Below are 23,104 nucleotides of genomic sequence, written 5' to 3'. Positions count from 1 at the left end.
TTATTTGAAGAGGTGAAAGTAACCCTATTGCTGAGATACTGGATGCTTTTAAAGGAAGAATGCAGCTCTGTGTGCTCTGACCGCTGTTCTAAATCACCCTGAATTTAGGGGCTGGCATGGGAAGCAGCAATAAATGGTACATATCTGCAGCGGGTATAAAGTCAAGGCAACAAAGCCATTTAGCTAAACATCAGGCTAAAGGAGGGTGGGGGGGGGGGAGAAATGTTTAGCATTGTTAGGCTGAACCTAGATGAGGTCAGAGGGCCAGAGCCTCATTAGTTTCAAGTTGGCATGATCTGAAGGGCATCATGCGGGTGGTCTAAGGAATACCATTTCTGAAATTTCTCCCCAGCTCTTGGAAGGTAGTGCCTCCCCAAATTTCAGCACAATTCCACAAGTGTTCCTCTGCACTATATGGTGGTGGTAGCATGCTTTCACTCTGTTTAAAGTATCTACTAAATAATTTTCCCAATTTGCATTTCAGCTTATGCCAAAAAGTTTGGGAAGACAATCAGAAAGGTAAGAAATTGTCAGCTTTTTAAACACCTCCTACCAAAGTTTTCAGTATTCAGAATAATTGTTCTCTTTTGCCAGGGATATACTTAAATATTGATTCCTGAAGCTTATCTCCCTGTGAGTTCCCCAGTGTGCCTGGAGTAGCTGCAAATAAGGGCTATTTAATTACAAGCTAATCTTAAGCATGCAGCAGACCTTAGCATGCAAATGGAACTGCCCCTTCCATTGAACTGAATGGAGCAGACCTTGTAAGAGTGAAAGTATCAATGCACACACTGAAAATGACCGAATCAAGAATTATTATTTTTAAAATTCTCGTTTCAGGTTCACATTTATGTTCTTAAGCTGTAATTTCAAAACCTTTTCTCTCTGGACTTTTTTTCTGGACAGGATATTTTAGATGAACCTCAGGCCAGTCGTTCTTTCTTACAACAAGATGATGTTGCTGAATCAAGGAAGGATCACCTGAGAAAATCTCCTTTGATTGGGAAAAACTTCAGGAAAGCAGCGCCATCATCTTCTAAGAAAGCAAAGAAAAGAGGTGTGTGTTTTCCAGCAAGAAAATCAGGTTCCTTTCTGTTTGATTGCCTAAAACTCTGAAGAGTTGAATAAAAGTCAGTTGCGTCGTGAAACAGCCCTCTCTGTGTGTGTAGGCCAAGAGGCCAGGTTCCTTTCCAAAGTCACTGATCCTGGGGGATCTTCATTTTGTCCCACATGGTGTTGCACTATGACACCTGCTATAGGAAGCCTGTTCATGCTTTGGAGGGGTTTCCATGGACCACTACTGGCAGAAGAAAAGGTTGCTGGAGCAGAGGTCAGCTGGTCAGTTAAAAAGCTAAAGCTAGTCATGTAGGAGAAAGTACATATAAACTTTATTGTGACATGTAATTCTAGGGTTAGACACACCCTCTAGGGTTAATTTAGGGCTAACTTACCTCACAAGATTGTGTGACGGTAATATGGAATAGGGAAGCTCCTTGGAGAAAAGTCAAGATACCGGTAATTATAAACATAGTAAACATGTCATATCTCTCTAAGCAAACTAGATAGTGGGCACCACTCCACTCCACATAACATACCATCCAACCTGGGCTTTGAGGTTGGCTGGGTGTGGGGTTCTCATTATCCCCCCATCAGCTAAACCAGATGAGGGTAGCCAATGGATCTCAAATCCTCAGGGAGTTAGGGACTTTGCATGCGAAGACAGGCTCTGGTGGACTGAGTGGTGAGGACTAATAGTTGGTCCAATTACAGGTAGGTAGCCGTGTTGGTCTGCCATAGTCGAAACAAACTAAAACAATTCCTTCCAGTAGCACCTTAGAGACCAACTAAGTTTGTTTTGGTATGAGCTTTCATATCTGAAGAAGTGTGCATGCACACGAAAGCTCATACCAAGAACAAACTTAGTTGGTCTCTAAGGTGCTACTGAAGGAATTTTTTATTTTGTTTTGTTTTGAGTTGGTCCAATGGTCAGGAAAAGTGGTTTTCTGCACATGTTGTAGAGAGAAGTGAGGGGCAGATGGGGCTTGTCAAACTGGGAAGGTAGCTCTTCCAGGAGAAGGAAAACTCTGGTCCTAAACCTCTTCTGCCTTGTGGGGTATTTTCAGTAGAAGAAAAGGCTTAAGGAGTAAGCTCTACACAAATCTGGAGTCCCTAAGATGGTTGGGTGCTGTCCTGTATGCCTCCTTCCAGCAACCCCTGCAGCCAAGCTGGTGCCAGATATTTTGCTCTTCCTTCCTTTGGACCCCATCAGTGAGGCCGAGAAGGGGGTCTTGTTGTACGGACAGCCCAGGACCTTCATACACACTGCCCAGGCTTGTGCCCAGGGAGGTCCCTTCGGTGGTAACACAGCAGTTTGATTTCATCCCTGGAGGCACACTCCATTGTCTCCTGAGACAGATGCAAACAATGCTAACTGCAAACTAAGCTATTCAAATATTAGGATGTATTGAGCCCCTGCTTTTATCTGTGATGGTATCATAATAATTCAATGGTAACTTCAGTTGTTTGTTTTCTATGTATTATATTTTGGTTTTACAGTACTGGTACTTTGGAAACCACTCTTGTCAGCCTGTTGTAATGCTGAGCAGTTTAGAAGTTTGTTAATAATCAAATAGACCTTCTGAAAAACAGGCATATGGAAACGGGAGAGCAGAGGGGGATAGATAGTGGTGAACTGAACCTCAGGTATGCCCAGAATAAGCAAAGCTCCAGATGGGAGACACAACCTATATGAACCATGTTTAACAAGAGGCTATTTTGTTCTTTTCCAGCTTGTTTTTGGAAATACTGTGTGCAAAGCAAGTAGGTTTTTCGAACACATCAAATCAACGAACCTTTGTGGAGATTAAGGAATCCAGTTCTGACAATGAAATCTTCAAAATCTGAAAACACTCTTTCAACAGAGAAGATTCAGCAGATATTAGTATAAATAACTGTTTGACCATATTTGCTTTGTGCGCATATGTATTTGAAAGACTTGTGTCAGTATTTAAGATTCATGTCAAGTATTTTATTTTCAATGATAATATAATAAAATAATTTTTATACAAGCAATGTGACATAAATGGAATGTCCACAGTAAGAAGCAGAGGAATGTTTGTGGCTGGTTTTAAAACTCTCAGACTATATTGGGGGGGGATTACTGTAAACATGAAGGGTTAATGGTAAACAAGCCTGTTTCTCTAATTCGGGGGGGGGGGGCGGGGTTGGATCAAGCCAGAGCAGGACACTTTTGACAGGTGGGCAGAGCCACACACTTGTCAATCACTGATATCATATGACATCAGGTGATTCAACTTCAAGGGGAACTGTGAGTCCATAAAGTCATTCCATGTTCTTCCTTTGCAGCCCTGATTTGAATTCAAGCCACAGCTGCAAGAATCCTGCTGTATGCAAACCCATCTCTCTGTGGGTATGTGCCTCCACTGGGGAGCATCAATCAGGAGATCCTGAGTGGAACCAATTCAAGCAGGGCTTGCATTTAATGCCAAATTCAATTTTGGGAGTGTACTCTAAGGATCCCAATTGCTCCTTTGCAGCTGCAGCTTTACCTGTTGTATGATGACAGGTGTGCGGCATGTGGGCATGGCTGGGGGAAAATAGACCCGTAAGCTTAATTAGGCCCATGGGCTGGAAGTTCTGTATGCCTGCTCTAATATACATAAAGGCGTGCTAGATACTTTTTCAAATGGACTTGCCTATAGCTGATCCTGGGATACTCTCTTTAACATGTCCATTCACTCCTATGGAAACATATTAATGTTATCAGATGCCTTATATGTACATACATGGAACATCACTGTTACTTGCTCTTCCTTTGATTCATGGACCACTTGTAGAGGGTACCACAAAGAAGAATTTAAGATACAGGAAATCTAAGAGTAAATAGTACCAACACTAGAGCAATCAATTTGGTGGCCTATGCAAGTATGTTGGAATGAATACCGTAGATGAGAGTGAGGAAGCTTATGCAAGTCATCTTCCAGTAAACCTTTTTACTGTGGTAACTCTTAAAAAGGTACCTCTTTGCATCAAATGCTAAAGAATGAACTCCGGTGATCAAAAACACAATATGCACTGTTCTGTGGCATGCCAGTGACTAATGTATAAGTCTTTATAAGTGCATGAGTCTCTTGAAGCCATTCAAAAGCTACTTACTCTTTGTGGAACTATACTACGCACAGTCTTAATGTGTGCGTGTTTTCCTCACGTATCAAATTCCATGGAAGTAACAGGCCCAACTTTTCCTTTCATTTCCTTGCCCTTCTGGTTTCACATTATGGCATAACTTAACATCCTTCCTATTGCTTCACAGAAAAGGTGAAGCCTTACATTTGTACATCTTACTAGAATCAAAAAGTGCAAATTGTTTCTAATATTTTAAAAGACTGAGCGCAATGCAGCTACAGCAAAGCGCTTTTCACTTGGGCAATTGAGCAGAGTTGTGCTCCAGATTTTTCCATTCCATTCCTTTATCTCAAAATGCAAACTAGTGTCAGTATGTTCTTAAATGAAAATAAGCACAGAACAAACATATTTTAAGTCAGAATTGGTGTATATTCTTTTCAGGTTTGTAAGGCATATTTAAACAATACAATGATTTTTTTTGTGCGGTTTAAATTATATAGACGTCTGAAGATGAGGGGGGGAACAGTAATATTTTCTTTCATGCATACTAAAAGTCAAACCCAGCATTTAATCTTGGTGTTGTAAATAGTTTAAGTTTTAAACAGGTTCACTCTATAGAATTGGAAAAAAATTGCAGGATTTAACACTGTTTACATTAATCACAAAGAATGTGAAGCATGCTACACAAAATACATTTTCATGATTATACAGCACAGAAGTAATATATCTTTAAAATAGAAAATCCACACTGTTGTAAAATTGGTAAGAAAAGTAGTCTTCTTGAGATGAAATATTTTCCTATTCTAAAAAAGTTCAGCTTATCAAATATACATTTTAATCAATCTTATATGGGGGTAACTATACAGAGGAACTGATAGCTGCTACATTTAGTGGTGAGAATTCCTAGCAGCCGCAGTATAATCCAGTAGGTTTTGTCTGCTGTTGTGGCTCTTTTGTTCCTTTACACTTTGAACATGAACTTTCAGAAACATAACAGTAATAAAACGTGTTTTCTGCTAATCAATGTATATTTTTTCAAAGACGTCCAAATGAATCCTGTTCCAAAAACAAGGATAAAGGGACCTCCTCCTCCTCCTCAAAATTTGTGAATTTCATAAAATAATGGGTTGAGTAGGAAGAGGGCCCATTTCAATAGCCTGAGGCAATGTTTTCATTTAGGCCAGGTTTACCCATGCCTGTTCATCATTTGATGACTGCAGCATGTGCTAATGAGCCATCTCAGAGCAATACCATGATGGAGGTTCCACGTCATCTGAAGACAAGAGATATTTTTTTTAATGCATTCAGTTAAATTTTCAAGTGTTGATTAATCGAGCAATGTCCATGCACTTCTTTATAAGCCTTTAACTTCTGGTTTTCAGAGTGCCTTACTAAGGAAAGACCTCATTAACTTCAAGTAAGCTTGAACACTTCAAGCCTTGGAGCAGCAGGGTGGGATAACAGCTATGAATTGCACAGTCCCTGCAGAGGCAAATCTGGCACAGCACACAGAATTTGCCCACAGCTTTGTAGCTGAGAGGTGGAACTTCAGGAAGATGGAATGTATTTTTTAAACAAAATTTGACCCAGCCCTTTTATTTGTATTAATATGATATACTCTGTTACTTTCCATTGCTTGCACAGGTGAGTACAGTTTGTACACATGTTGTGTTGTGTTTTTGTCACATGGATTTTGTGAGACAGAATGAACCGATTTCTGTTTTAAAAATACTTCAGTTGCTGAATACATTTGGCAATAGCCTAGAAATAAAATAAAAATTGTGACATGGACATCTGTGAGAAGCAGAAATCAGAGGTGGGAGATCAGCAACTTGTGTGGTAGGTATAGAGAAAGGACTTAAGGCTCCTGAATCTGTTCAGGGTATCACAGGGAACCTGTGATAAGCCCTTCTGAGTATCCAGTCTGACTTCCTTTCACCAATAAATGACCATCACCACACACAGCACCTGAAATTAGATGTAGGAGCTTTGAGGACAGTCTTGGCTCATGGATAGCTTTGAGCTATGGCATAGCTGTTTTTAGATATTGTAATGTTGCTACAATGGAATGTTTTGTGACATTGCAGTGACATTGTTCGTTTGTACATATGTCCCAGCCTAAGTAGTAAGAAGCTGATGCAACAAAGCTTAGGGCTGTAAGCCACACAACATGTAAACAAGTCATTTGCAGCATGCTGGCCATAATGTTGAAGGGGGTCTAGAAGCGTATGATAACCACAAGCCCATGGTTTAAGGGCAGAGATACAAGAAATGGCACATGGTAGACTAGATACACTGCAAATTCCCCTGAGGTGACTGCCCCTCAAAACAGTACAATCCACATTTCTTAAAATCCATAGATGTTCTCCCATTGACCAACAAAAAACGGACTTTATCTAATTCTCTTTGTCCTGATAGGGTGATCAATGCTTACAGAAATACCTTTAACTATTGTTTAGAAATTTTGAAGCTGCAATTACCATGTAATCTAGATTCTAATATTGCTGCAAATATTTTGAGTTTTGTTCTATTTCCAAAAAATAATACATATATTTGTATGTGCGTATGCGCATATCTGCAATGCGACAAATATACAATTACTATACTTGAATTAGTAGATCAATAAAATAATTATTTCAGAAGGATTGGCCAGTTTCATAACTTGAAACTTTGCAGCAGAGAAGACTCTTCATTTTATTCTTGAGGTTTTCCTTCTTTTTAAAAATCAAGCTCACTGAAGATATATAGAAATAGAAGATTCTTGATTTATTTCATTCTTTTTGCAACATCCAAATAGGCGAACTCTATTTCCCGATCTGCAGGACAAGTATTTGTGAACTCGTCTCTCGCATATGCATTGTTCAAATATCTCCAGATTCCAGTCATTTCAGATGGAAATTCAAAATTTCTATATTTCTTTGCCACAACCTAATAGAGAGAAAAGGAAATCATCATACACATGGCAACATCACAGTTAGATTACACTCTATACGAAGATGCCTTTGAAGACGGCTCAGAGGCTCCAGTTGATGCAGAACACTGCTATTCTGATTCTGCAGGGCATAAAGCAGAAGTCACATTCACTAATTCTTCAAGATCTACTCCAGCTGCCTATAAGCTTATAGCCTACTCCAAGGTATTGATGGTGGCTTAAAAGGCTCTAAATGGCTTGGGAACCAAGTACCTGTTTGAGCAAGCTTCCCATTATGTGTCAGCACAGCAACAAACATTTGTAGAGGGGGCCCTCCTCGTGAAGGCAAAGGACCCCTGGACAGTTAAGTCCAGTCCAAGGCAACAATGTGATGCAGTGCTCATCTCGCTTTTCAGGCTGAGGGAGCCTGAGCAGTGTTCAGGATAGCAACCCATGCAAGGGCCTTCTTCATTGTGAAACTCCCTACCTCTGGGGATACATCAGACACCTTCTCTATATTAGTTATCTAGATTGTTTAAGATGGACCTTTTCACAAAGATCTTCAAATCCTTGTGAGAGTGTGAACAAATTAATTTACTGAACAGTCCATTTGAAACATTGTGTTGCTGTCATTGGTGTTAAGGACTTTGATACCTTATTCCATACATTTTATTGCCTTCTGGTTCAAGGGTAAACAAGCACAGCACAGAAAGGAAAATCCAGACCTTGATGATATGTAGTTTTGGCAAGAGATTGCAGTCTGCTAGCGTGAGTTCATCTCCATCTAGGAATTTCCTTGTGGAAACAGTGAGTTCTTCGGTGCTATAGGCATCGATTTCTTCAGGCAAGGGGGCATTTAAGTAGTTATTCAGTTTCCTCAAAGCCTTCAGCAATGATTTTTCCAAATCTAGAATCAAAGAAGAATAGAATAGAATAGAATTCCTAGCAGAGTTTGGAAATCTGTGATGATTGGTATGTGGCCCAAACAATACCCACCAGGAAGAAGAGGGAAGTAGCCACATGTTCAGGAGGACCTCAAGATTTGGAGAAATGGAAAAAAATATAGAGACAATGAACTCAAATGTTTAACCTACCTCCACCCTCAATAGGACAAACTGGCAAAAATGTACATATATGTGTGTGGTGTGTGTGGTCATATATATGAAAAGGGAGGGGGAAAGCACCAGAAATCAAATCCAGACTGTGGAGCCACTCATCCAAGTTCAGAGCACAAATTGGATTCAAACTATAGGGGTTGGGTGAGAATGGCTCTGGTTGATAGAGGAGGCAGAAGAAAGAGTTAGGCGGTGGGAGGAAGCAGAAAACAGGCTAATGCCGAACAAAGATGTAGAAAGGACAGAGCACATGGAGGAAGTGTGGGTTTTTTTATGGGGTATGAAGCATTAAAAATCCACCCCATGGGCAAACCTCACAAGAAGCAGCCAAATGTTTCTTGATCATGCTTGATAGTCATGAAATGTTGGCTGTAATTTAGAACAGACAAACAGAAAAGTGAGAGGGGAGGCGGAATGAAGTATAATATTTTGGAAGAGGTTCTGTCTGTCTGGCTGGCTGGCTAGCTGGAACCATAAACAAAAGCACTCCATACTGCAACATTTTGTTGCAGGTCTAACTTTTACTATTTAAAACATCTGTATTAATACAAAAAGTCATTTGGATACAACAAAGAGACACAAATAAACATCAAACCTATCCAAACAGTAGAGTCCTTGAGTAAGCTTCTTTCATTCACATTAGTTAGGATATATGCAATAATGTTTTATGTGTACACATGGAGCAAACGTTTGATATGGCTATCTGCAGCAAGGAGATAGGTCAGTGGGGAAAGTGTTTGCTATAACTCTGCAATATACAGTGAAGACATGGTCTATTTCATATGTGCAAACAGTTGTCATTTAAACAGGCAATGAACTGCGACACAATTTTGGAAAGTTGGCATTCACAGGCAAATTATCTGCATTTGCAGAACAAATTATGTGTGTTCACTCACTGCATGCTCATATAAATTGGCAGTTCATTTGTTTACATAGCCACTTTTTTGTTTTGTCTAAATCAGTTGTCTAACCATATCCCTCCTATAGTTTAAAAACTATAGAGTCCAATTCCCATCAGCCCTAGTCAGCATGGACAATGGTCAGAAATTATGGGAGCTTCAGTCCAACATCTAGAGGGCCATAGGCCAGACATCTCTAGTCTAGAACACTAGAACAGTGGTTTTTACCATGCAGTCTACAAGGCCGAATACTTACTCAATAAAAACGTGTTGAAGTAAATGCCACAAACTTGCTATATATTATACTACCAACATTGGCCTGAATATAAGCCACACTCCCCCCCCCCCCAATTCCAACCCTGAAAAGTTAAAGCGCGACTTATAATTACGACCTTACAAAAAGCCGGATATCGCTTCTGAAACAGCCATACAGCGAAACCCCCTTAACTCTTTAACTCCTGCGGCAGCCCTGGCAAGCACACCGGTCGGTGGGATGGCGAGTGCCGGCGGGAGATGCTCCGATGGTGGCGCCATGCGATCAACCTCTGTTGTGTGCCCCCCCCCAGAATGTCTCTTCTTGCCCAGCCAGCCCCCACTGCTGTTAGTGAGCAAGGGGGTGTCTACCCGGTGCGGGGGGAGGGGGCAGCCGGTGGCAGGTTGCAGGTGCCTGGGCAGGCCTCCACCTCCACCACTGCCCTATGCAAACCTTCCCCCCAGCTGCACCGTATAGGGCTGGGGCTTCGGGGGAGTGTCGGGGCACCTTCGGCAGCCCCCATCATTTCCTAGGGCACTGTGTGGGTCCTCAAGGGCTGCAATTCTCCCCCCCCCATGAATTTTAAAGGTGCAACTTATATTCAGGTGAGGCTTATATTTGGGCCAGTATGGTACCATTTATACTAAAATGATACTGGACAGCAAAAGATAGCACAAAATGGCTTACGATATGATATATCACTTATGAAACACTAATTATTCTAATAAATTTCTATAATAATGCCAGTGAAAGCTGCCTGTTTTTCCTCTGGAACTGTTTTGAGAGTATTAGCAAAGTGCAGTACTATTGGAAAAAGGAGAGGGAAAGAAGGTAACATCTATGAACTATAGGGATATATAACTGATTCCCCCAATTTAGAGATCCACCATTACCATCATGACTGCAACAGTCACAGCACCAATCACCACTGTCAGCTCAGACATGTTTACATGCTTAGCAACAAATATAAGGCAAGAAACACCGAACTTTGACAAATGGCCAAAAATGAATGTAGGCATACAGATATGAGAGCCAAAGGCATTTGTTCACAGTAACAATAGAAAGGTTTAAAATACTTACTTTCATTGGCATCTTTCCTTGTGTTTTTAATGAACGCAGAAAATTTAGCAAACACATCGTTTCCTGCAGAGTAAGATTCCAGATGATTTGGTGCAAGTTTGGGATATCTGAAGAATTTAAGACATAATGATTTAATCCTAACTCAGAGCTTCTCAACAATTTACTTAGGAGGTTCCTGATTGGGCTCATATTTGAATAAGACTCAGCTGTGACAATCATTTATCTTAATCATATGTTAACTACCTGAATTTTTCCATTCCATGGTCTATAAAACTTATTGATTTAAAACAACAGCCAACACATATTCTGCTTCCATTGAATCCAGCATAGCCAAGTACAATACCTTGGAGGTGCTAATTTTTCTTCTAGGAATTCCTCAATTTTATTCACATCTATTTTCACATCACCATCAAAAGTCATAAATGGAGGATTTGTTCCTGGAGCTAACTTCTGTAAGTCTGCAGGCTTCCTAAAATGAGATGAACATTCTTTTTTAGAAGAAACCTGTCCTGCTAGATAAACCTTGCTTTTTAAAGTTAGCTATCTGATTTGGCATTAAAAATATTGATTTCTGAGGCTGCACTCCTATGCAGGAATAATTTCCATTGATCTAACCAGGGCTTACTTCTGAGAATATATGTATAGAAGTGCTCTGAATGTCATACTACTTAAAGATACGTTTTGCAGGATGGAATAATCAGATTTAGCAATCCAGAGACAATAAATGTGCTTAAATTCAGTTGCTTTAAACTGGCCTTTTCTTCTCCATTTTCTTTGACTGTATTCTGCATGAGAGTGGGGAATAAATTTTTGTCTCGTGCTTTTGTTACTTTTGATCTGCAAAACAGGGATGTAGCCAATGTTATTAAGATTTTCATCAACAAATATTGCAAGAAGAACAGGTGCTTTAGTTAAACTGAGCTGCGAATGTGAGCTACACAATACTGAGAAAAAGCACTGCGTATATCTAAAGAATAAATATAAATAAATAAGTGTCTCTCATGGTAATTAGAGATGAGTGCTCCTAATGTAAGGCTTTCAAAGACTTTCGGTTTTTATTTTAAAAATGAAAATAAAATATAACTCACCGTTTCAAATCCACAGTGGTAACATTAAATATGACACCCTTTAACCAGAGAATCATGAAGAGGCGCTGAGAAAATGGACAGTTTCCAATACTCTCCCCATCACTACCAGCCTAAAACAAATAACACTATTTTTAATTAAACAATGGCATTAGTAATTGTTGAGAAAATGCAAAAGTTCAAGCCCTGCAATAAGCAAAACAATCTAACTGAAATAATTCTTCTCAAGTATTTCAGGATGGTTTCTTTCCACCTTTCCTTCAGTCATGCAGTAATGAAACCGCAGTCGCAAACCCATTCCCACACAAACTCTTGCATTCCTTTGCATCTAAATAGAAAGCAGAAATCCAAATATGTTTTATACTGCTTTGCATTTTTTGTGCCTTAAAAGCTGTAATTGATTAACTTCAGTCCTACATGGATGCCCTTGTCAGGAAAACTTGGCAACCCCAGAAGATTTTCTTTAAAGAATTCCTCTTCCAGTTAATTGCCATTTCATATTTACTGGTATGTCAGATATAAAAATGTAAAACCCCATTGCTTAGGACTTATTGGGTGTTAATGTCTTCTGAATTGCAACCTATTATCAATAAACACTTTTAATAATGATGTGGCAGTAGATGTAATATTCCTTAGGTAACAGAATAGTCTTCTCAAAAGAAAGACTACCAGTATTCAGATTTTAAAACTTTACAATGAAATTTAATGGATTAAAGAACTTCACAGTCAAGATCCTGTTTCCATTAAATATAAAGGTTTAAAGCTTGGCTTGCTCTAACAATTTGTTTCCCCCAAAAGTTAAATCAATACTACCAAAGTGCTAGCTTGATTTTTCTCTAGTCACCTTGGAGACTGTAAATTTTAGAGAGCCGCAATCATCAGTCTCTACATTCCAGGCCAGATACACAGATGACTAATGTGTTAGCATGAGATTTGCAGAAACAAAGCCACACAGCCAATCCCTGCAAAAAGGAGGCTTGAAGTCTTTCCACAAGAAACTCTGCTGTGCAGCTGTTCCAGCCACATCTGACGTCACATCTGACATAGGTATGGTCTGGGGAAAACAGCCTTCTGGGACAAATTGGGCCTGCCCAAATATGCTCAGACTGGAGGTGCCCCAACCACATGTTGTATGCTCTCACTATGATTCCATGACTGGCTATGCACATAGTTGGTACATTGCCCCATGGGGTGGAATTCAGTGCATGGAAATTGGTACAGGATGTACTGTGTGTGGGTAAACAAGAGAACCAGCATAGATGGCTGCATGTAAAGTCAATTGTTTATCCTTCCTTTGAGCCACTAATTACTATCTGCTTCTGGATCCTACTGTGACCGTGCAGTCCCATCAAATTACCATGTGTGGAACTAGTAATATACAGTCCCCTTTGGTATGTGGGTGTCTCATTCAAGACTCATCAATGCAGCATCTATGGGTATAATTATGGAATAGAGGTAGGCAAATAGTTCCAGGAAAATAACCATTATTAAACTGCAGCCTGCAACTATTTTCATTTGTTTCATTAGGGTGCCACTAGCAGCTACATGAATTCACTTCTCTAATGAGTTCAAACTGGATTTAAATCTGCTAGCCTCATGTGTATTGTGCACAAAAGTTTTCTGTGCCATAAAACAGAACTTCAGTCTTTGCTGTTCTTGAAAATAGTGTCTTCATTGAGTGATGCAAACCCGGCTAACACCTGGATTTTATAAAAGTGTGCCACCTAGTGGTGCTGTGATATCTAGAATGTGCTGTGTAGTATAACTTTTACAAGCACCTTTCACTGTGGAAAGAAACATATTGAGACATAATGCATCTGTGTAAAAGTATCAGGGTTATGTCTGGAACTCATACCTAACATTGATGTTAGTTAATATTGTTTATTTTGTTAGTCATAATGTTCTTTTCTATTGAGGATTTATTTTGTCGTCAAGTTAACAACCTTGATCACTTTTTAATGTAAAGGTGGTATACAAATGAAATAAATAACCTGCACTCTATCTGTCTATCTAACTATCTAACCACTCCACAGGTTTTTATTTAAATTTAAATAAACCAAAACTTTTTACCTTACTAATAGGCCCTTGAATGGCACAGTTTGAGAACTGTGGCAAAAGAGCAGCAGGGGAGAGAAACTCCTCTTCCTTTTCTTGAATTGCTTAAGCCACATGCCCCTAATATAACCTGTATCTGCCCCTTCCGCTTGTGAGGTAAAAATCCCCCTCAGCCCTCCATGGCTCAATTAGCCTTAATCACTAGCTAAATATACACACCCAATGGAAAACAGAGGTATATTTCTCCTACAAACCTCACAGCACTTTTTCAGAATTAGTTTCATCTGTATTTTTATATTTTCAGCTGTAGAAAATAAATAAATAAATTAGAAAGAGTCAAAAGCCTGATACAGAATGGTGTGCTGTTTGATGTAGCTACTCGGCATATTGCTTTACAGGTCACTGGATTAAAGGGGTGATATTCTTAGCCTACACAGATCAAAATTGAATTGTTCCTCCTTGTAAATTCTGCTGAAAGATCCAGTTCCTTCTGCACTTTCCCCCTTAAACCGAGTAGAACGAGGTCAGAAGTACACAAGCAACGAATCAAATTCTATTTGCTATTTATCCTTTTGCAAGAATTATGGTTTCAATGTGCCAGTGCTATTTCTAATCCGTATTTAATAACATGGCAGGAGACCAGCTGAACACTGTACATCAATAAGTAGGGGGGAGAACTTTATAGCCTTGTTAAATTCTTAAGGGGAATTATTTTAACAAAAGAGCATTATATTCTGGAACACATTATAGGGCTGGGAAAAACAGATTAAATGGTACTTTAATTACACATCCTGTTTTATAGTTTAACATATGATACTTCACATTTCGTATATTTCTCACTCCTCTAAATGGAAGACACATTTAAAAGAAATAAAAAATCTATAATGTACCATGAACAAATACTTTTAAAAACATGAGAGGGCGTTGAGAAAGCTTGGCAGGGATTAGATGGAGAAGGAAGCAATCTAGCATTGATAATCCTAATTCCTGTTTTGGGGCCAAATGGTGAAGTTAAAACATGAAAAGGATTGTTCTTCCTTTGTGGGCAGGATTTGTTTATTTTTAAGTTAAAGATGGAAATTACCTTGGGTGCATGTTGTGAATAAAGTACTTGAATACGTGGGGGTGACCACCTTTCGCCATGAGAAACTTAAAACCTTGGTAAAAATTTGGAAAGTGGAACCAATGAGAACAGCAGTAGGGTAGTGCACAGAGTAACATTGCACTCGCTTAACACCACTGCTGTTAGTGGGGCTGAAAATGGGCAGTGGTGAAGGCATGTCAGGAGAGCAGCAGGACTTGTCTTATGTGAAATTCAAATCTTCCTCAGATTTTCTCCCAGAAACTGTTGCAAGCATCACTCAATCTAATGGCAAACTAAGGTGGTGAGTGTTGACAGAAATGGAACCAAAAATGGGGATACTGTACTGAGAAACAAAAATGTCCTAGAATGCTCTGGGAAACTCCAGGGTTTATAGAAGTACCCCCAAACAAACTCCCACAAAATATTAAAAGCTCTAAGGGGAAGGGGAACCCAAAAACAACCAAATGAGGACTGGGGATTTTCCACAACTGTGGAATGTTGAGTGTTGATTTGTAAAAGAAAAAAATGCATAGCCAGGCTGGCAATGGCCTGCTGGAGGGCATGGCTTGTTGGCTTGAACTCGGAACAGCAACACTTCAAGTAAATTAGAATGCCATGCAATATTTCTGCAATATCTGCAATATTATACAAGCAAAAGTGGTGGACTCAATGGAGAGCCAAACATACTGCCCTGCTTTTCCCACTCCATTCCACCATGGCATTCAATTAACCCTGAACTCAACCACAGCACCCCTACATAAGCATATAAATTACACAGCACTTGGCATGAGTCTCTTCTTCTTCTTCTTCTTCTTCTTCTTCTTCGGCCTCATGCATTTAGCACAGTGGTGTCAACTGTGCTCTTGAAAACTATGGTGAAATGGTCATGGTGAAAAGAGTGAGCACTTTGCATAAAGAGCCAAGCCAAGCAGAAATATAGCAGAGTTTCAACACCTCTCTTCTCAAAACTATTACAGGTACCCCAGCACACAGCGTTGGTGTCATAAGAACCCAGCATACTTGGTCTTTTCCTGGTGTTCATGAGCCCCAGCAGGGTCCACCAGAGTTGGAAGGTGGTGCGCTCTCCTTCATTAGAAGTTTTAAGGCAGAGGTTGGGTGGCCATCTGTCATCAGTTGAGATTCCTGCATTGCAGGGTGTTGGACTAAATGACCTTGGGTTGCTTCTAACACTATAATTATATGATTCTATGGATGTCCTCAAAACAACCTAATGACACTTCACACAGTTTCTTTATCATTCCCTGATCATTCTCCTATGAAAAATGATGAGGTGTTTACAATCCTAAATCACTAACATTAGCCAGTATAGTAAATAAATAGTAAATAGAGTAAATGGCAAAACTCAATGCATTTCTGGGGCATTTTATGCCACATGTGATTTTTTTTTTCCCAGAAGGAAAACAGTAACTACTAACTGGCTGAAATTTGTGGGCATGGTACAAGTGACGTTTTTATCAGAATTACCCTCTGTCTGTATTTTCATACGGGAACTCTCTTCTTCATTGTTACTGAATATAGTCTAGAGGTGGGTCCTCACATTCATAAGTCTTCCTGCCTATATTCTTGGCTGTTTCTTGGATGTCAAGTCACAGCAGAAGGCAGCCTCCTGTACAGCAGCACTAATGTCTTGTGCAGCACCCATCATAGGGAAAGACCCAAGCTCTGTTGGAAAGATACAACTGTGACTTTGAATTGGAGTTGCAATTATTATTCCCAGGACCACCACATAAGAAAATACAAGCTTACTAGCAGCTGAAATGATCATTTGGTAATCTATTGGCACATAATCTCTTCACTTTCATCAGTACAGAAACAAACATTAGCAAATGGAAATGTATACAGTACTTTATCGCATCATGGGATTTTATTATCAGCACTAAAATCATATAACCTTCACATGCTATAACACAACTCAAAATAACTTGGTTCTAAGAACAAGAGCTGTGTGATTCCCTCAGATAATCAGACATTAGTGACTGGAATAGGGCTGCATGGTTCTATAGTGATGGCCTACTGCTCTCAACCTCCCTCCCTGCCCCTGCCCCCGCCCCATATCTCTCTGGCCACTCCCTACTGTGGAGCTGGTAGTCCCTCTCTCCTGGGATCAACAGTGGAAGTTCAGTTCCAGTGACCTGGGAAAAAAGACATAGGCAGAAGAAGAGTGGAAGGAATGCTGTGATGGAAGAAGTGATTATGTGTGGCATCATGAAGGCAACCAAGGGAGCTGAAAGGACAGAGCAGATTTTGAAGATGTGCAGAAGGCTGCAAGGAGCGAGGAAGGAGGCAGCTATTCATGAGCAGATGTCTTTCCACTCAAACAGTTGCACCACTGGACACCACCAAACAAACAAACAAACAAATAAATAAATAAAGCAAGCAAGCAAGCAAGCTATAGGAACCACCACAGGGGCTTAATAACACAGTCACTTGAAGAGTTTGAAAGGAATTCATAATTCCAGCTTTTCCTAAGCTGCATTATAGAACCATATGTTTTCTGCCTTCTCTATTTAAAAAGCTGCTAAAAAAGATGAGGTCAGTAATAGAAAGCTTTTTTTGATACGTTTTTCACACACAAAATCATGAACTCCATTCCAAGTTCTAAATATAATACTTTTGAGTAATTTAAGAAATTATGGTGATCAACATAATTTTTCCAAGATCCAGAGTAAATTCATAGTAATGGATACACCGAATGTGTCTGTATACCAAGTGAGAACATTTATCCCTCCATTTTGGTATCAGCTACACTGACTGGTTGTAGCTCTACAAGATTTTGGACTCGGGGCTTTCCCATCTCTACCTGAAGATGCCATGAATTGAACCTACGTCATTTTTCCTGTCGGACAAGTGCTCCACTACTATGACCCTTCCACAAACAGATGAGTTTTCTTTACATTTTCTTCAACTTCCATTTAAAATAATAAGGGATGCAATCCCAGTTCTACTTATCTGAGAGTAAGCATCTGAGTAGATATCATTAGGGCTGCAGTGCAAGTCCCTGATGGTGACCGTGTATGAACCCATCTTTAATAAATGACAGGGGTCATTAATGTAGTGCCAGCAGAAGCAATGCTGCATATGAAGCCTCTGGCTGACCCCCCCCCCCTCACTGCCCCCTTTGTTCATGTGATGGTGAATGTGATTACCCTTTTCTTCCTCGAAAAGTACATAGAGTTGAAGTAGGAAGTTGAATCAGGGACACTCTTTCCCGCTTCATCATTCAGCTCTTGTGCTTTTAAAAGTTCAGATTTATTCTACTGGATCTGCTAACCAGTTCACTTGGAAAAGGGATGTTTCTTCTGTACACATGCTTTCTTTCTCTCAGGTTGGGGCTGATTCAGGGGAGGGGGTGCCCACAGCACTCATTCAAAAATTAAAAAGATGCCCAATGACCTAGAAAGATTGGTGATTCCATCAATAAAGCAAGCAGGACAAGAGTGCTTGCAAATTAAATTCCATAGATATAAAGCACTAGAGAATAAACTGCCAATAGATGCCACTTGAAACATTTTATTGTAGTTCAGTTCTGGTTAAACGAGCTATTTATGAGTTTCTGCCATTTCCCCACAAACAGAGGCTGCAAGCAACATTCTTCCCAAATCGACAAAGTATACATCTCAATCCCTATGGCTTAAATTCAACTGCACTCTGTTGCCACAGTCTCACAGTGGTGAAGATGGGTTTCCCCTGCTCTCAGAGCATTAGCAAATATTCTGCTGCTCCCATAGTGGTGTCCTGGTTTTGCATTTTTAAAAAAAAAATCCATTTACCTTAAGCAAACCTCAGAGGATCTGCTTTGGGATGGATAAGCATGCAAGCTTATCTGAACTTCCCTGAACTTCTTTAGTAGCAAAGGGACTTTCTCATTTCACTTAAGGAAACACTTGCATAATAAGACAAAGACCCAGTGCATCGACTTTTTAAATAAAAAAAAACAAAAAAAACCTTATATGAAATGTTAGTGCTGTAACAGATCAAAATGAAAAACAACAGTTTGATAGAGCTATTTTCCACCAGAGAGGAGAAGAACCAGGGAAATTATATTGTGGGCAGGGAGAGTAAAGCTTATCAGGTTTAAAAAGGCTGTGGGCCACTAGAAGATGACTTGGTATAGCTCAGTTGGTAAAGAATGAGACTCTTAATCTCAGGTTGTGAGTTCAAGCTCCATGTTGGGCAAAAAGATTCCTGCACTGCATGGGGTTGGACTAGATGACCCTCATGAATTCTATGATTAATTAACTTAGGCTGAAAAATCAAAGAGTTTCTATTATTAGCATTGAAATACATTGAAATAATGGTTCAGTCCCAATAGGAAATTTTATTATATTGGCCTCTAATCTCCATATTTAGAATTGCTTACAATTTCTCATATTGATCTGTTAGAAACAGATCGAGTATTTGGAATACAGTGTATAATCCTATTTAAAACATTCTCCTGAGAAGAGGAAAAGCCTCCCTCTGGCCTTGAGGGCCTAACCTTGCATTATCTTTTCACCTGAGCCATACTTTTATCTCATTTGGGTTTAACCATTCTTCTAAAGCAAAGTATTTGGTCATCTACATTTATAAGTAGTTTGCTAATAAAGTTGGAGGTCAATTTACATGAAAGTTTGGACTGGATATGAGTTTTAACTGAACTGGATAGATACATAGATGATGAGGCCAGAACAATCAATCTCACTAGACTAGAGCAATTGCGGAGGCAAAGGACTTCGCTGGTTTAAAAACTTATTTGGATAGCTGTATAACGGAGTATATTGGGCTATCTTCTTCTTTGGGAGATACCCATACCTAAAAAATAAAATCAGGCAGAGTGAAATTGGCCCATTTTTTTAATGTTGTGGCTGGATTTTTCTTGCACTCTTATTCTTTTCTCAGAAATATTTCTGCTGCATGGTTGCATAAAAAGAATTGCTACCCAAAAACCTGAACATCAAGTGCAAATAACCAAAGCCAAAATAGACCAAAGAATCCTAATGAGCAGTAGCAGTACTTAGCAGGCACCCATGAGTTTAGACAAGTTACTCCTCTCATAGATCAACAAATCTTCATAACAAAGTATCAACTTCTTACATTGAGTGACTGTATACATTTTCCTATTAACTACAGTCTCCTTTAATGGCATGAGTGTGCAAGTGTGCATATTTACAAGATTCCCTGCAGAAGCATATATCTGCCAGTTTATTTTAACCTTTCATAAGCAGTCTATCCATATTTTCAGGGATGCAGAATGTGGAACAGGGGTGGAGAACATCAGGCCCAGCGGCCAAATTGCAACTGTCCAAACCTGTATTTCTGGACTTCAGTTCTCGGGCTGCATATGCCCTCTCCCCAGGCTACATCCTTCCCCAGCCTTTCTTAACACCTTCTGCAAGTGCTTTTGCCTGGCTGCAGCTGGAGGGAATCTTGGACTGTGGTAATGCCTTTTGCTGGCCTGGAGGGAAGTGTGTATAGAAACATCTGAGTTGTGTGTCGCTGGAATGCCGCTTACTATACAAAAGTAGATGCAGCTATTGTTCCACCCACTTTTGCCCCAGAGTCCCATCCACTTTTGCTTCTGGGCCTCACCCATCACTGGCATCCAGCCCTCATAGGTTTCCCCACAAAGGAATGTGGCCTTTGAGCTAGAAAAGGTTCCCTTTGTAGTCCCGAACCTCCTATTTCATGCCTATCTTTTTCCAGATCTGGGATGACAGTAAGCACCACCACAGGGCTGCCAAGACATTGTGCTGCCTGAAATGTGGAACAAATAGCACCCCAGCTCTTATTCCATGTACAGTAGCCAAACAGACTGACAGTTGAATCTTATGCCCACACTGGTAATAGGACAGCCCCATCCACTGCATCTGAGGCCGGATGCTCCTATTCAACTTCCCAAATAAACAAATAATAACATCTTGCAGCTGCTCCCTCCCTGCATCTTATACCTGAGTTGGCCCTGCACCACCCATCTGAATTTTGCTGAAAACCTTAAAGGCCTAATGATAGGTTACATACATAAGGAAACCCTCTGTTGGGAAATTGGGAGGGGGGAGTAATATTGAGCAGAGAAGCAGTGAGTGAGGAAAGAGTTAGGCACATTTCACTGCTTTAATTTCTCTGCTCTAGCCATTTATTTGTTTTATTGCCCCTTGAATATGGGTTTAATGTATAGTGCTACCCCATATGTCACTTAGGAGGAAGAAAAAAAACAGACAAATTTTCAAATTGTAAATTACAAAATATATTGTAAATCCCTATCCCTACCCCTCATTATTGCTCTAAATTAATGTACAGTCCTTGGGTTTTATTTTAGTGTGTATTAATGTTTGGTTTTGCTATATACAATTTTGTTGTTTTAATTAGATATATTGTAAACAAGCCTGGGATCTTAATTGATGAAGGGTGGTTTTAAAATGAAATAAATAGTTTACACAATCATAACCAGAAATCTACATGCTTTTCAGTCACTTGAATGATTTGTGTGGCTCTAAGATGCAACATGGCAAGCTCTAAACTTGACTTGTTTTGTTTGCAACTTCTGCACTGTCCATACCAGATAACTAAAATTTCAAGTTGTCATGCATGTACAGGCCCCAGAACTGGGGGGGGGGGGCATCACTGATTTGTGGGTAAATAGATGAATGCAATGTGTGATTTTTCAGTTGTCTGTAGTGAATATTATTACTCAGGACTGATTTCCCATACATATGTCATACATACATACATATATGTCTCAACAGCTTCTGAAAGTATACCCCATTATACTTCAAAAAAGATGCACTTGTCCTAACTTTAGCAAATGCAAGGGACTTAGATACTACAACTACAGTATCAGCAAAAGCCATAAAGTTCAGTCACAAATGGTATAGCCCAAACCTGAATGCCTTTTCACTTAACCCCCCCCCCAACACATTCAGAGTGAGGTGAGGAAAGTTCAAAGTATGTGTAATGTATCTTATTACTGTACTCTTCTACTCCTTGCTGGCAGTGTGATACTTATCATTTGTCAATTCTACAGTTTGTAAGGAAAGCATTACTTTTTTGAGCATGATGCAGCTTCATAGCATGTCTCTATTTAATCATGAAGTCAAAAGTAGATTTATCTCCGACTTTAATACCCAAATCATCTTAGTAAAACTGTTTTCATCTGGCTGATTTAAACACACTAGCTTAGCCAATGTACTTTATAATAACCAGATGATCTATGTAGCTTATATCTGCAATGAAATCTTGTATACAATGTGTTGAGGCAATTTACCATCTGTAGTGGCAACCTCTGGGAAACACATTGGCTTTTAAATGTAATTTCAGTTGGCAGGAAAGTTTGTAAGCGCTCTTAGGAAGATTCAGAGCTCTGCCAAGCTCACTGAGAGAAATTGTTCCAAAATGTTTGCTTTCTCCTACTTTCCTCAGGAGCAGCGATGGAAGCAATACTCCGGATCACTTCAGAAATGATGATTTAACTTACTGTAAATCACCCTGTTGCAATCGCAAGGTAATAGACGGGCAAATTTTCCAGTGCATGTGTAGTGGGATTCTAAGTCATGCTCACCAGTATGAGTAGAGAGCTATGGAACAGCGGGCGCGAAGCCCAAAGCTGTCGATTTGTGCGCAAAGTCTTGGACTGCATTTCAAAGCAACTATTGGAAATCCTGCCTTAACTATCCCTATTCAGGTGGTGATCCTGCCGCTAAGCGCACTTCGCCTCACAACCAGTTAGCTTTCCAGGCAAATGTGCCCCCTTACCTTTACGAAGAGGGAAATGTCATGCTCTTGCGCCTCTTCCACCGGCGCGGCGAGTGGGATCTGCTCTTCTGCCGCCGCTTCCTCCTCCTCCTCCTCCTCCTCTTCCTTTCCCTGCATGCCATTCACCCCGAGCGCATCCCCGGCCTCCGCGGCCCCTTCGCGGCTCCTCCGCAGAATCGTCCTGCGGTTGGGGTTGTGGGGGGGGGGGGTGGGGGGAGGGGTGAGGGGGGGGATTGGGGGGGGGGGGGTGTTGGTGCGTTCATCAGCATCCTCTCGCGACGGCTCTGTCGCTCCAGAGCCGTGGGAGCCTCCTCCTTCTCCTCCTCGGCGCCCGCCTCGAAGTTTCCTGGGGCTTCGCTTTCCTCCGCGCGGGCATCTTCTTCTTCATCTGCCGGGGTTTCCTCGCGCGCAGCAGCGAGTTCCCCCTCGGCGGGAATTTCTTCCGCTGGGGCTTCCCTCTCTTCCCTCAGAGTCTCTTCTCCCGCGGGAGCTCCGGAGGTTCCCGCTGCCCTCCCAACTCGGCCCCGCCGTCCCCAGCCTCAGCCTCCTCAGCCTCTCTCCAGCTTTTCTTTTTCGCGCACTTCTTCGCTCGCCTCTTCTCTTTCATCTCCGCCGCGCTTTTCCTCTTCCTGCTCGCTCTCTCCCGTCACAGACTCCCCTCCCTTTCCGACCACCGGTTGCTCCTCACTCGCGCCCTGACTCTCGTCCGGCTCCCCCTCTTGTTGTG

At 40.7% G+C, this 23,104-nt stretch overlaps 1 protein-coding gene across 1 annotated transcript; it reads right to left on the bottom strand.

Annotated features, from left to right (window-relative positions):
- Window positions 1-6,861: 6,861 nt before the first annotated feature.
- Window positions 6,862-22,559, bottom strand: CLIC6 (chloride intracellular channel 6). The gene is made up of 6 exons (XM_033146984.1): window positions 22,378-22,559; window positions 11,493-11,602; window positions 10,748-10,873; window positions 10,405-10,511; window positions 7,783-7,964; window positions 6,862-7,074 (listed from the first exon to the last, which is right to left on the bottom strand). The coding sequence occupies exons 1-6, from the start codon at window positions 22,492-22,494 to the stop codon at window positions 6,913-6,915; spliced, it is 804 nt and encodes a 267-aa protein (XP_033002875.1). The 5' UTR covers window positions 22,495-22,559; the 3' UTR covers window positions 6,862-6,912.
- Between the last annotated feature and the right edge of the window lie 545 nt (window positions 22,560-23,104).

Source organism: Lacerta agilis, chromosome 4 (assembly GCF_009819535.1).
Source record: "Lacerta agilis isolate rLacAgi1 chromosome 4, rLacAgi1.pri, whole genome shotgun sequence".
In the NCBI taxonomy this organism is placed as follows: domain Eukaryota; kingdom Metazoa; phylum Chordata; class Lepidosauria; order Squamata; family Lacertidae; genus Lacerta; species Lacerta agilis.
Note: the sequence above shows the minus strand (reverse complement) of the source record. Positions and strands in the feature narration are given on the sequence as shown.

Coding starts and splice junctions, on each gene's coding strand:
- CLIC6 (XM_033146984.1), bottom strand. CDS start 22,494: ATGCAGGGAAAGGAAGAGGAGGAGGAGGAGGAGGAGGAAGCGGCGGCA. Junction 10,874..11,492: donor ACCACTGTGGATTTGAAACG/GTGAGTTATATT, acceptor ATCTCATTTTAG/GAAGCCTGCAGACTTACAGA. Junction 7,075..7,782: donor CAAAACTACATATCATCAAG/GTCTGGATTTTC, acceptor TCTCTCTATTAG/GTTGTGGCAAAGAAATATAG.